Below are 14,649 nucleotides of genomic sequence, written 5' to 3'. Positions count from 1 at the left end.
AAGAGAGAAAATAGTTTCAGAGAAATTGCATCCTGAGGGGCCTTTCATTTGAGATTCAGACGGACTGAAAGGCTTCATCCTTAGAGCCGCGGGTCAGTTCTGTCTCCCCTTTCCCGCCTTGCTCACGGAGAGGCAATAGGTAAGTTAGGCCGGCAAGCAGTCAGAAGCTGTACTGGCTGCTCCCTCGCGTCCTCCAGCAGGCAGGAGTCGAGGTCTCTACCTGCTAGCACTGAATCAGAATGAGTCATATGAAACTTGGGCGCGGAAACAAAGTCCCTGCGAGCCGCCTTCGGAGGCTCTGCCTCCTGTAAGTGGGATATACCTCTGAAGGCAGTCACAGCCTTTTCCCTCTTCCTTTCTCCTTCAGACAAGCGGGCATCCTGACGCTCTCAAGAAACCCCGTCTCTGCCCCACTGGCTCAGCTGACCCGACCATGTGGACTCTGCCCCTCCAGGTCAGGGCTGGAGTTTTAAAATAAAATGGATGACGTGACGTTACTTGATCTTCTGGAGTGCCCCGTGTGCCTTGAAAAGCTCGATGTCACCGCCAAAGTTCTCCCTTGCCAGCACACCTTCTGCAAGCCATGTCTCCAGAGGATTTTCAAGGCCCACAAGGAGCTGAGGTGCCCCGAGTGCAGGACCCTGGTGTTCTGCAGCATCGAGGCGCTGCCGGCCAACCTGCTGCTCGTGCGCCTTCTGGACGGCGTGCGGGCCGGGCAGGGCCCGGGAAGAGTGGGGTCCTTCCGCCGGCCGGGCGTGCTGACCCCGCAGGACGGCAGGAGGAGCAGGACTCACCCCAGAGGTCCGCAGTGCAGTCCCTTCCGGCTGGTGCCTAACGTCAGAATCCACATGGATGGGGTAAGAAAGATCTCATCTGTTCCTTCGTGTTTCCTTGGAGGTTGGGTTTGTGTGCGCCAGCAGCTGGGGCTTCTCTTCTTTTAGCTACGTTTCAAAGAGCCGCTGCCGAGGATTCCCTGAGGATAAGTTTCTGTGGGTGGTGATTGTCGTACTGAGACTCAGTGGAACCCTGAGCCTATCCACTCCAATCAGGAACTCTTGAAATTCTTAAAGCTATCCAGGTCCTCCCTGCTTCTAGTGCAGAAGGTGGTAGAACATGGAAAGCCTCCTTGATTGTTTATGTGTTTATTTTTGACTGCACTTGGTCTTCCTTGTGGTAGGCAGGCTTCTCATTGCAGTGGCTTCTCTTGTTGGGAAGCTCGGGCTATAGAGCCTGCGCTCAGGAGTTGCAGTGCACAGCTTAGTTACTACTGGCATGTGGGATCTTCCAGCACCAGGGATAGAACCCGTGTCCCCTGAATTGGCAGGTGGATTCTTAACCACTGGACCACCTGGGAAGTCCTTTGATTATATTCTTGTTCTTTCATGTCTGCTGTTGAGGCCAAACCAGGGCATGGGAAATGCACAGAGAATGAGAAAAAGAAAAACGAATCCAACTGCTTGTCGCTTTTGAGATCTCAGAGAAGTTACTAAATGTCAGGTTTTGTTTGCATTTTACCCAAATCCATCTTTCCACTCCCGGTCATAAAGTGCCATGATGACAATGCTCATTCACAATCACTCAAAGTTATAAAGACACTGGACATACAAAGTTCGATCAGGAAGGAAGCGTATATGTGGGTGGAGTGATTGACAGGAAAGGCGGGGCTGTGAAGTACAACCGACGTGTACAGGAGCCCTGAAGATGTGTCTTACTTTCCAAAATGAACATCAGAAAATGCACATCACAGCCTGCCATGAAAAATGAAGCGCCCCAGGTGAGCCGCAGGAGATCACCCAGTAATGCGTTTTGTGTTTGGACAACGTGAATCGTCCCGTCCAGCCTTGTGGGCACATCCTTGGGACTTTATGTGACCTGCCTGTGAGCCTAATTCTGGGAAGCTGGGGAAGGGGATAACTCGAGAGAAGATCATGGTCCTGTGGCTCCAAGAGGATTATTGGCTGTCACCCTGAGTCAGTGTGTCCAAGTGGGCATGGCACACTGTGGCCTGGGTGGTTGGCATACTCAGAAATTCTGTGAAGTGCCACATAAAGCAAGCTTTAACCCTGGCAGCTAACCATGACTTTAACCATGACTCCCTGCTGTGAAGAGTAGCAGAGGGTGGGAGGGTCTTCCCCGGACTCCTTCCCAACAAAGGAGAATAGGCTCGGGTGTGCATTCAGGACAAGTTTCTAAAATATTCTTCTCAACAGCCTATCATTCCTTGGGCTCCCTGCACCCTTAAGCCACCCATGCAGCAGGGTAGTGTGGAAACTTTTCAAAAGGAGAGCAGGAAGAAACCAGGCATCAGTGTGATTTCTTCACAGCAGACTTTTTATTGCCATTGTGCCTGTGTGTGAGAACACATTCCACAAAAGGGCTTGCCACCCTCCTTTAAGGCTCCTTATTAGCCCTAGGTCTAGTCATCAATCAGAATCCACAGGCTTGGAAAAGGAGGGGTAGGGGAGCCAACTTTCTCAGGCAGGCTGTGTTTACAGAGCATCAGGCTGAATCTCAGGTCAGCAGAGCTCCCTTTGAATTCCTAAGACCCAGCCACCTCTCTCCTCCCTCACCCTGCAAAGTCTGACTTGCCTCCCCGCAGGGCTGAGTATCATCCATCACTCAGAAAGTGTTGGGAGACTGGGAGGAGGCAAGTCCCCTATCACCTTCGCATACTTTTGTTCATGCTTTCTTCTTTTTGATGTGGCTATGTTGCTAAGAAAAGGTAGCAACAGATGGATCCACAGCTACCTACTTTTTGAACCACAGAGAATTCCCAGGTCCTTCCTGGCATGGGGAGCTATAGGAACTAGAGCTCTTATTCTCTTATAGGAATAAGAGACAGCCAGTAAGATCCTGTGTGTCCCTGGAAGTCTTTCACGAGGACCCGTCACTTCGGACCAAGGGGCCGGTGATGGGGTTGTGCCCATCCTCCAAGCTGCACTGGACCGAGTCCTGCCATGAGGCTAAAACAAACCAAGCCATTGAGGGCACCTGCTTTCCAGCAGCACCTGGTTTAGTGAAGATGCTCTATGAGAGGGCAGAGCTGGGCGCCACTCCACACCCTCACCCATTTCCTCCCTTTCCTGAGCCCACCTTTCTCCATGTGGCTCATCTCATCCCTTTTTACTCTCTCAGTGCAGATGTGAACAAACTATTCCTGGACGTAAATACAGCTATAATTCTGTATCCTGTTCTACTCCCCGCAAATCTAGCTGCCTTTCCTGAAGTGTGAAAGCAATGGTGCATCCCTGGGTTCAGACAATTGCAGAATATCTGAGAGTCTACACACTGTTCTGAGAGGCGGAGGTATGGCCTTACATCATCAGTCAAACCTTCATCAAGCTACTTGCCCTCTTGGCCTCAGTTTACCCAACCGAGTCAACTCTTAATAATATTCACTACCCCTCTTCCTCAAGGATAGTGTAAACATTATCTTTACAACATACTCATATCACCTTAGAAAACCTATGCTGGGTAAATGCAAAGCATCATCATTACCATTCATTTAAACTGACTATATGACTGTGGGCAAGCCACTTCAGCTTGCTGGGTCTCAATTTAAAATTCTGTAAAATGGGAAAATGTATTATAAGAGTGGAGAGCCATGGTGAGGCTTAACTAATAAGTGTTTTCAAGGCACTTTGAGATCCTTAGATGAAAGGCATTTGGAAGATCGTTATCATAGTAAACATTATTATTGACTGTTTATTGTGCCCTGTCGTGCATGAGACATTCTACAAAACACAGCAGGAGTGATAGTCCTTGCAGGAGAGTGTAATAGGTGTTATTATTGAACTTGAGTCTACAAGGAGTCCAGGCCAGTATAATACTAAGTATAAAGTACTCTACTAATAGGGCATAAACAACCTGTTGTCACGGGGTACCATTTTGCAAAATACCTCTTCCAGAGAACTCAGTGTTAAGGTGGCATTCTCAAAGAGTTCATTTAATTTCCTGTTCAGGAGCTTTTTAAGTCCAAAGTCTGTTCTGTTCACCTTGCCTTATCTAAAAAACAAGCTCATCGAGATCTTTCTGTTGGCTCAAAGAGGTCTGGTACTTTCTGTGCTAGCCAGTTATGCCAGGGTGGAACCAAGAGCCACACTTCATAGTGTCAACCCAAGAGAGAAAAAAAAAATAGTCCACTGTGCCTACCTGTCTAAAACCCTCCCAAGCCAGTTGTGTAAAAAGAAAACTTGAGAAATGGCTGTAGGTTTCTACAGCATGCAATTATTTCAAGCCAACAGGTAAGATCAACAGACTCCTGGAGGACCCATGTCAGTGCTGATGTCCCTGGTTCTTACTCCTTCCCATATTGTGGCTGAGCCAAAGGAACTTTGCAAGTCTTCGAGAAGATTATGGGCTTCTGAATTGCTGATCGCTCTTCCTCCTTCCTCCACTACCCTTTAATAATATTTCTGATTTAGAACAGGCAGGAAAGCAGTGAAGCTAAAAACTTGCAAAGTTAGGCTTTGAAAAAGCCAGAATTCAGATTCTGATTCTGCTTCTCGATAGTTGCAAACTTTGGATGAACCTCAGGGCCAGCCTCCAATTCCCCTTGTGAAACCTGGAGATAATAGCAGTACCTACCTCTGAGGGTTGTTGGGAAGAAATAAATGAGACAATTCACGTCACTTAGCTCGTAGCACCGTGATTGGTTCATATTATGTGTTCAATAAATTTTAGCTGGTGTTGTTATTGTTGTTAAAGCAACTCAAGACTTTCCATGCTAAATTATGCACCATCTCTCTTGTTAATTGAGTGTCCCCCAGAGATGGTCCTTGGTACCCTGATTTTTGGTTGGTATGTGTGTCTCCAAAGGATGTGAGGCCATAATTCAGGTGTGTGATTCCTCCCAGCATGTGCTGGCTTGGCAGCTCAATTCCAAGATCCTTTAGGAGCTAGGAATGGATTCTAGGAGAAAACAATACTAGCCAGCTTCTCTTCCCCAAATGGCGAGCTCAGCAAAACACCACACACAGAGCAACAACCTGGTCCCCTTCCCAGCACTGCCAATGCTTCATTAGCATCTATCTTTCCTTTCCCCTGCATCATTCTATCCCCGGCACAAATGTTGCCATCCTGGGTCTTGCAGGGCCAGACTCTCTCCCTTCTTTGTTAAACATCATGCCAACCACACACATTCCTATCTTGCTCGCCCTACCTCAGCGAGAACACACCTGCCACCTCCAGCACACAGACCAGGTGGCTGTGTCCTAGAAACTTCTTCAGCTGGTGTGGCAAGCAGCTGAGATGAAAAAATGAGGTCAGAAGGTAGGGGAGAATTGAGGCTGGGGAGAAACCAAAAGGCATCCAGGCCCTTTCCTGGGTCTCAGCTGCTGTGCTGCGACACACATGGTCATCTCTGCTAAATTTGCAAGGCAGTTAAAACCATTCCAAGCCCCTAAAGACAGCAGGCAGGTGGCACTGGGTCAGCGAGGCCTGGATGTGGAAGTGGAGGAGCCAAGTTCGAGAAGTCAGGAGACGCAGATAGTTCTCCGGCTCCTCCCACCTTTGCAAACCTTTTACAAAACCATATGGCTCCGAACTGACTTGACCCCCAACCTCTGTCGATATACCACCTGCTTAGTTACAGTCCTCCCCATTTCACTGATTACTGTTTAAGGACTGTGGTCAAACAGAGCTGAGTTTGTGCTGGAATTCAATTACTTTTGAGCTGTGAGGCCTCAGGCAAATCACTTAACCTCTCTGATCCCCAGTTTCCACATTTGTGCAGTGGTGATATTGATGGTGTACATACCTCGTAAGGTTCCAATGAGATGATGTATGGAAAATGCTTAGTATACTATGGGAAATGTTAAGTAACAAAACAGTAACAATAGAGGACAAAGTTTGGAGCATTGGATTTGGAGCTCTTTGCACCCACACAGAAACATACAGAGACCTCTGTTCAAAAATTAAGCAAAGGGGATAACAAAAGAAAAAGGGGTTCATGAAAAGACAAAACTAGGGACTTCCCTGGTGGTGCAGTCGTTAAGACTCCACGCTTCCAATGCAGGTGGCATGGGTTCGATCCCTGGTTGGAGAACTAAGATCCCACATGCCAAGTGGTATAGCCCAAAAACAAAGGGACAAAACTACAGTGATGAAAAAGTGTGGTTTTCAGTGGCGACCAGGGGTTATGGGTTGGGAGAGGATTTATAAAGGATAGCATGAGGGAATTTTATGGGATGAAGGGACTAGCCTGTATCCTGTTTGTGGTGACAGTTAAATGAATCTATATATGTGTTAACATTCATATGAATATATGCCAAGAGGGGAAAAAGTCAATTTCACTATGTGACAATGTTTAAAATAATATTTTTAAAAATGAAAGGAAGCTCTTGTACATTTCTCTGAATCTCTACCTGATTTTCACCTGGCCTGCTCTGATGTCCCTTCATGTCTGTGTGTATTGGGTCAATGCTATTTTAGAGAAGGATTTTGCCATCATTTAAGCAATCAGGGTAATTCCTGCGGGTGGGCTTCTCCCTGTTTTAGCAAACTATTGTGTTAACTGCTTCAGTTCTCTCATCAGTTAGAGGTGTGTGGCCAGTAGACAAACCACAGCGCGTCCCCTGGTGGAGATGGCCCAAGCAGATGGCTGGGGCGGAAGTGCCTCCTCACTCAGCCTCAGTCATCCATCATGTGCACTGGGCGTGTCACCTAAGGGATTAGTCAGTGCATATTTTGTGTTGTTTCAATGCCTCTTAGGAAAGGTTGTCTGCCCACGTGTCCCTTCATACTATGAAGAGATTATGCAACAAGCGAAAGTGCTTGTTCAGCCCTTGACACGCAAAGAGCATCCCCATCTATCTCATTCCAGACGCCACTGCACAGCTTTTGGCTGAGCACGGACACGCTCACATACGGTTCTCTTCAGTCCCAGTATCTTCCCCCTTTTTCATGTATTTAATGTAATTTACTTTTATTATTTTATTTTGCCTCCTCTGGGTCTTTGTTGAGGTGTTCAGGCTCTTCATTGGGCACGCAGGATTTCTCTAAGTTGCATCGTGCAGGGGCATTTTTTGCTATTGAGCAAGGGCTCTGGAACACCTAGGCTCAATGGAGCTCAGGCTTAGTTGCCCTGTGGCATATGGGATTTTAGTTCCTGGACCAAGCATCAAACCTGTGTCCCCTGCATTGGAAGGCAGCTTCTCAACCACTGGACCACCAGGGAAGTTCCTCTTTCTCATTTTCGAATCTATGCTTATGTGTTAGACCTGTCTTTGACAAACTGTATTATGTACGTGGTTAATGGAGGTTCAAAGAAACCTGAGGTTGAAGCAGAGTTAAACCTGTTTTCTTTGCTGCAGGACTTCTCCGTACTTTTAGTACTAAAGAATGCTGAATCTCCAAGGAGCAGACAATGATAAGAAACGTTTCCCAAATTCCTGTGACAGTGGTAACCCTAACACTTTTATTAGCACCTTGAGTTATATTAACTGTCCACAGAACACTTTTTGGGAAATGTTGTCTCATACTAATGCAGAGATAGCTGAGCCCTCAAAGAGAATCCCTATTATAATTAGACACTATTGATGCATTCCAAGAAGAGTTGTAGGCAAGTTTTGTCATTAGAAGATATTTTTAGAAAACTGTTTGAAACTTGCTACCACCACTTTCTGCAGTATTTATTTAGCTTCTATCATTTTATTTTTTGGTCATGCCACACATCATATGGGGTCTTAATTCCCCCACCAGGGATCAAACCCACATCCCTTGCATTGGAAGTACAGAATCTTAACTACTGGACCACCAAGGAAGTCCCCTAGCTTCTGTCAGTAGTCAGTCATAGGTACTTTGGGAATCTACACAACAAAGTAAAGATTCTACCTTCCCAGTGCTTACTGTCTGATGGTAAAACCAACTAATTAGATATGTGTATTAAGCATATGTGTATAAATATATACATACATATCCCTGATTTAAAGGTATTATCTATTATAAGATACATTATTTAGTTATAGACCTAAAGGGAATAAAAAAAAGCACTACTGTATTAGATGTTCACTGTAAGATACATCCAATTTTAGAAATGTTAAGAGATGAAAAAAGGACTGTCTTACTGAAGAGTACATATTGTCTGCTTCCATTTATATAAAATTCCAGAAATGGCAAGCTATAGTGCTTTTTGGGTAATGCAAATGTTTTATGTGGTGTTATATAGGTTTGTCTAAATTCATCAACTTGTACACTTAAAAAGAGTACATTTTTGGTGTGTATATATATATAACCCAATAAAGAGATTAAGACAAAGAAGTCTTAGACTCAAAAGATATTGGTTTATGAAAATGTCAGATGAGGAGGTGGTTCAGTTTAAGGGAAATGAAGTTTGGCTAAAAAAAGAAATTTCCTTTTAAAAAATGGGCATTTTAATGGTAGGAAGGACATGGTCAGGGAATGAAAAGGCAGGGTCTACTATGGACACGTGGGGGCTAGGAAAGATGGGATATCTTGAACAGAATGGAAGTTGGAAGAGAGGGAGAAAGCGATGGAGAGGAGTTGGCGTGACTGGTTATCTGCTTCAAAACCACCACTAGGAAGGCACATGTCAATTACTCTGTAATAAAGTCTTTGTGTCTGCTTCCATGTCATCACGTGGCCTATGGATTGTATCTACCTGATGGATTCAGAGCAGCCAAACAAGATATCTCTGCTCTGAACAGATGGTCAAGCTCCCTGGGTAAACTGAGGAGCAGTTTCCACTTCACTGGCAGACAGACCACTCTTTCTCATTGAAATGGTCGGGTTACCTGACAACCCCAGCATGCAGGAACACTAGCCAACACCAGCAAGGGGTAGAACACAGGGCAGAGAAAGACAAGTCTATTCGTCTTGAGCTGCTTCCTGCAACTTGGGTCTGTGTCAGCCACCAGGGTCACACTGTTCCCGATGCCTGGCTCAGAAGCCAGGGCATTCGACAGACTGCTTCTAAGTGCCTGCTACATGCCAGGCTCCATCTTGAAAGCTCAAACCATTGAAAGTGCACAGCAGGAATGCTCATGGGCTCAGACTCCAGGACTCAAATAGCCGTTGAGTTCACTTTAGATTTCTGTCATTTTTCCAATCTTTTATCCAAGCACCAGCACAACAGGCAACTTGTCCTGGGTCTGGGTCTCAGTACCATGCTTGAAGCACATACCTACAGCCTGGCCCAGATTAGGAACCCTCAAATGTTTTTCGAATTGATGAATGAACACATTCACGTTTTTGATAGACTTTATGGAGTCATGGAATAATAACCCTTCATAACGAGGAAATGAACTCCTCCTGAACTGAGCCATGACAAAGCTCTATGAGGAATGAGCAGCATATTATATTAGGCATAAAGCCACGTGGTGGATGAAATATTCTGGAGGTTAATCACCTTATTAAATACCTTTGGGGGTGACAGTACTGCCCAGAAAACATAGTGGGCCAAGTTCAAAGCCACTTCAGTTCAGCTCAGTCACTCAGTCATATCCGACTCTTTGCGACCCCATAAATCACAGCACGCCAGGCCTCCCTGTCCATCACCAACTCCCGGAGTTCACTCAAACTCATGTCCATCGAGGCGGTGATGCCATCCAGCCATCTCATTCTCTGTCATCCCCGTCTCCTCCTGCCCCTAATCCCTCCCAGCATCAGAGTCTTTTCCAATGAGTCAGCTCTTCACATGAGGTGGCCAAAGTATTGGAGTTTCAGCTTTAGCATCAGTCCTTCCAATGAACACCCAGGATTGATCTCCTTTAAAATGGACTGGTTGGATCTCTTTGCAGTCCAAGGGACTCTCAAGAGTCTTCTCAAACACTGCAGTTCAAAAGCATCAATTCTTTGGCGATCAGCTTTCTTCACAGTCCAACTCTCACATCCATACACGACCACGGGAAAAACCATAGCCTTGACTATACGGACCTTTGTGGGCAAAGTAATGTCTCTGCTCTTTAATATGCTGTATAGGTTGGGGAGTAAGCATCTTTTAATTTCATGGCTGCAATCAGCATCTGCAGTGATTTTGGAGCCCAAAAAAATAAAGTCTGACACTATTTCCACTGTTTCCCCATCTATTTCCCATGAAGTGATGGGACTGGATGCCATGATCTTTGTTGTCTGAATGTTGAGCTTTAAGCCAACTTTTTCACTCTCCTCTTTCACTTTCATCAAGAGGCTCTTAAGTTCCTCTTTACTTTCTGCCATAAGGGTAGTGTCATCTGCATATCTGAGGTTATTGATATTTTTCCTGGCAATCTTGATTTCAGCTTGTGCTTCTTCCAGCCCAGCGTTCCTCATGATGTACTCTGCTTATAAGTTAAATTAGAAGGGTGACAATATAGAGCTTTGACGTACTCCTTTTCCTATTTGGAACCAGTCTGTTGTTCCATGTCCAGTTCTAACTATTGCTTCCTGACCTGCATATAGGTTTCTCAAGAGGCAGGTCAGGTGGTCTGGTATTCCCATCTCTTTCAGAATTTTCCACAGTTTATTGTGATCCACCCATCAAAGGCTTTGGCATAGTCAGTAAAGCAGTCAACAAAGCCATTTAGATCATGAACTGTTAACCCTAAGAAGATAGGAAATATGTCTCCATATATGACCAAATTCCTGTGTCGGAATCCACAAACGCTATTTACTCCTCTGATGGTGATGAAAATATTCATGGTGAGTTAATTTACACTTAACCCCAGTGACAGAAAGGACGAAACATCAGAAGAATTTGGCAGCGAGTTATGTACTAAACTGGCCTGGCCTCCTCCATGAAGGAAAGCCGCATTTCAGGTAGGAACATGGCTCCTGTACCTCTCAGGCTGACAAACCTATGTCACACATGTATATAATATGTCGAACATAAAATTGGAATTTTTAGCATTTTTGTGCATATAGGGCAGTCGCATTAATTATATTTACATTGTTGTGCACCCATCACCACTATCCATTTCTCTCCAGAACTTTTCATCATCCCACACTGAAACTCTGTACCAATTAATAGCTCCTCATGAGGTCACACAGAGTCGGACACGACTGAAGCGACTTAGCAGCAGCAGCAGCATTGCCTCCTGGTGCGTATGTGTACCTGTGTGTCTGTGTGTATGTGTGTGGATAGATAGACAAACAGATGTTCAAATGTATATTTTTAAAATTCTTAATGGGTAAGAGGAATAAGTCTTTTAGTATCATTTTTTAAATATATATTTTAATTTTCTGCTGCTTCTGACCTTAGACTTCCAATGAGATAAGCAAACAAGATAATGATGTGATTCGGAACCAAGGCTCTTCATTCATGTGTCCTGGCTGTACGCTTCTGGTCAAGTTATTTAGTAACTCTGAGCATCATTTTTATAAGACGAAAATAGGAAACTTAGCTCCTAGGGTTCTTGGGAGGATTCAATGAGGCAATTCCTGTAAAATGCTTAGCACAGGGTCTGGACAAGGTAAGCTCCTAGTAAGGGTGAGCTGTCTGCTCACACTCATCCAGGTAGGTTAACTTGTAAAGCACTACCCCGCTTATTGCGGTTAGCCTGCTATTTTACTGCATTGAAAACATGGGGGTAACAGTGATTGTGGCTTCATTTGGAGGATAAGTCAAGACAATTCTTGTAAAGTTCTTAGCATAGGACGTGACACCTACTACTTCTTGATAATAATTGTGAGGCATTATTATTATTTCCTATGCCTCATTCAATCAGCAAGCATATACAGGATGCCTTTTATGAGTAAGACCAATGCCAGGCTCTAGTGAAGAACAAACGCAAATAATATATGATTCTTATTAACATGGACACATGGAAGAGACCCAGGAAAACTGAGTAATTCACCAAAATGGCTGAAACCCTGCCTTAAAGAGCTCATGGACTTTAGGGAGGCAATCACGTAAGGTAATAATGACGAGGCAGGTAATAAGTGTTAAAACAAAAGACTTACTGTGTCAGGCACTGAGTAAAGCACTCTTTACTACAGAATCTACAGAATCTCATTTAACTCTACAAATCTGAGATGACTGCTACCATTTTGTCTACTTCACACATAAGTGGTTTATGCTCAAGGAGAGTTAGTTGTGGCACTTGGGATTTTTAGCTGCTGCATGTGAAAACTTCAGATGTGGTATGTGGGGTCTAGTTCCCTGACCAGGGATTGAACTCCAGACCCTGCACTGGGAGTGTGGAGTCTTAGCCACTGGACCACCAGGGAAGTCCCTGCAGCTAGTCTTATTCTTGACCATTCACAGCAACCCATGACACTGAGGACTGAAAACCTCAAGATACACTGAGAGGCATGTACACTGGGTGGGGAGTCCTGGCATCATGGTCCCCACACCGCTGGTTTGAAAAAATATGCCTTTTGGCCTCCATTCACACTCACAACATGGAAAGCCAAGAGGATTGATGAGAGAGCTTGGATTATTCACTGTTAACCTTCCCTGAAAAGCTAAGGAGAGATAAGGCAAATATTTCCCAGGGTGCCTGATGCAAACCACCCCTGTTTAAGGGTATCAGCCACCTGCCAGTGTTGGAGAAGGCAACTGTGGAACCAGTTGCCTAACTGGGAAATTGGTCCACATGGCCGGCTGCAGCCCATCCTCCCATCTCAGTGTCCCCTTCGCTCCTCCAGGAAGTCAGGCCTCTTGTCCCAAATCCCAAGCCAGTCAGCTGCGGGTTCCTCCCCAGGTTCTTAGAGGCTACCCTCCAGCCTCCCAGCATATGTAAGGTCCTGAGGTTAAGGGGGTGTCTTGTCTTCTCTGTACCCAGCAGAGTGCCTGAAATGCAACCAGCACTCAATAAATATTGAAGTACTGAATGCATAGTGTTGGTGATAATGCAAGAAACTGCAGTTAGAGTCAGCATCTTCAAGGACCTGGTGTTTTCCCCTGGGACAAGAGGAAAGGAAACATCCCCGCTATCTCATCCCCCAGATCCCTTTCAGCCCCTGTCTTGTTGACCAGGGTGTTTCTTAACTCAAGGCCAGGTGTGTTAGAAATGGCACGTAAGTGCTTGTAGGGGATTCAGAGGTTAAAAAAAGAAGTCAGACCAGTATGGAGCCAGATAGAGAGAACAGCAAAACTGGCAAGTGCATTCCTCTGAGCAGGTTCCCCTGGTTTTGCAGAATTAAGGATGATATCGCCACACACATAAGAGTATTTTAATTGGTTGCCAAGGCAATGCGGCAGAGTCAGTGGGCATGGAGCAGGAATAGATCTCTGCAGAGCTGTGCTCAGGAAGGGTGCTTGGCTGTGACATTAATGAGCTGCCTGGATAGGAGAAAGGCAGGGCTGCCATAAATCTTATTTGGGGCTTTTCTTCAGTATACGGAAATGGCGGAGAAAGGAAGGGGCAAAAGAGAAAACTTCTCTTTCTGGCTCTCTGGAGAAGCAGGAGAGGTAATCTTCTGGATTTCAAGTTTCTCCTCGGAGTGGCGAACTTTTGTGGAAGAGGGAAATCCAAGGAGATTGGTTGTATGCTGGAAGGAAGAAGGAATGGGATGATTGAGGAACAGAAGGAGATGGCAGTGTTTTCTTCTTCTTGAGAGATCATAAAAATGACCCAGGATGCAGAAGCCTGTATTTTCACAAAAAGAACACTTTCCATCTACTCCTTTTACTTCCCAGGTGGCGCTAGAGGTAAAATACCCGCCTGTGAATACAGGAGACATGAGAGACACAAGTTCAATCCCTGGTCAGGAAGATCCCCTGGGGAAGGCATGGCAACCCACTCCAGCATTCTTGCCTGGGAAATCCCAGGCACAGAGGAGCCTGGCTGGCTACAGCCCATGGAGTCACAAAGAGTTGGGCATGACTGAAGTGCTTAGCATGCATGCATGTTTCTATTTATTTTTTCGTTTTCTTAAGTTTTTGAATAACTAAGATTTTTTTTTTTTTTCACAATCACAGAACTTTGTGGTTGAGACGGGTCCTGGGTTTTCTAATTTCTCTGTTTTACTTGCTGTCCCACAGCCTAGAGAATCAGGCAAATTCCATCACATGGAATGCTCATCCTGATGGCTTGGGCAAGGAGGGTGGGACCAGAAGAGAGAGAAGCCAGAGGGGAGGTGGACATTTCTCATTAGCACCTTAATAACTATGACCATCGTGTAGCACACACCGTGTGCCAGACACTGTGAAATAAGGGTGGTTTTCTCGAGTTCTCCCAGCAACCTCTGGAAGTGCATGATGTTTTCTCATTTTACAGATGAAGGAAGAGACAGGATTTGAACCAGGTTTGCCTACATCCAACAACAGGGCTCTTAACAAGATCAGTTAGGGTGTCCAGAACAAGTGTGGTGCTCCCTTGGCACCCCAGGGAGCCCTGCACCATCTGCCATTGCCGGTCACTTTCTGTTGGCACCAACACCACCATTCTAATGTGGTTGATAGACTTCCAGAGTACGAGGTAATCTCTAACCAGTCCAGCTCCATGTGCATGATATGCTGTGTCTTAACTGGCTGCCACTGGGTCATAAATTGAGGGGTTTAAGTAGTAGAAATGAGTCTAAGTGGGGGAACAGAGAAGGAGACAAGACAGGAGGAAATGGAATCAGAGAAAAGAGAAAGGTAGGGATAGAGAAAGGCAGAAAAGACACATGGGAGATGTAGACAGGGGCAACAAAAACCGGGGAGGAAGGAGGAGGAAAGGGAGAAGCTGATCAAGGAAACAAGTGTGTGGGAGGAGCGGGGGTGGG

General features: G+C 45.5%; 1 protein-coding gene across 2 annotated transcripts in view; it reads left to right on the top strand.

Moving 5' to 3' along the window:
- Window positions 1–479: 479 nt before the first annotated feature.
- Window positions 480–14,649, top strand: part of SH3RF2 (SH3 domain containing ring finger 2) — a 156,984-nt gene continuing 142,814 nt past the window's right edge. For both annotated transcript variants that reach the window (XM_055428732.2, XM_055428733.2), the window contains exon 1: window positions 480–857. In XM_055428732.2, the coding sequence (XP_055284707.2) occupies window positions 480–857 (378 nt within the window). The remainder of the gene's footprint in view (window positions 858–14,649) is intronic.

The sequence above is a fragment of the Moschus berezovskii genome, chromosome 8 (genome assembly GCF_049115385.1).
Source record: "Moschus berezovskii isolate FMDL1 chromosome 8, NW_MosBer_1.0, whole genome shotgun sequence".
NCBI classification, from domain to species: domain Eukaryota; kingdom Metazoa; phylum Chordata; class Mammalia; order Artiodactyla; family Moschidae; genus Moschus; species Moschus berezovskii.
Note: the sequence above shows the minus strand (reverse complement) of the source record. Positions and strands in the feature narration are given on the sequence as shown.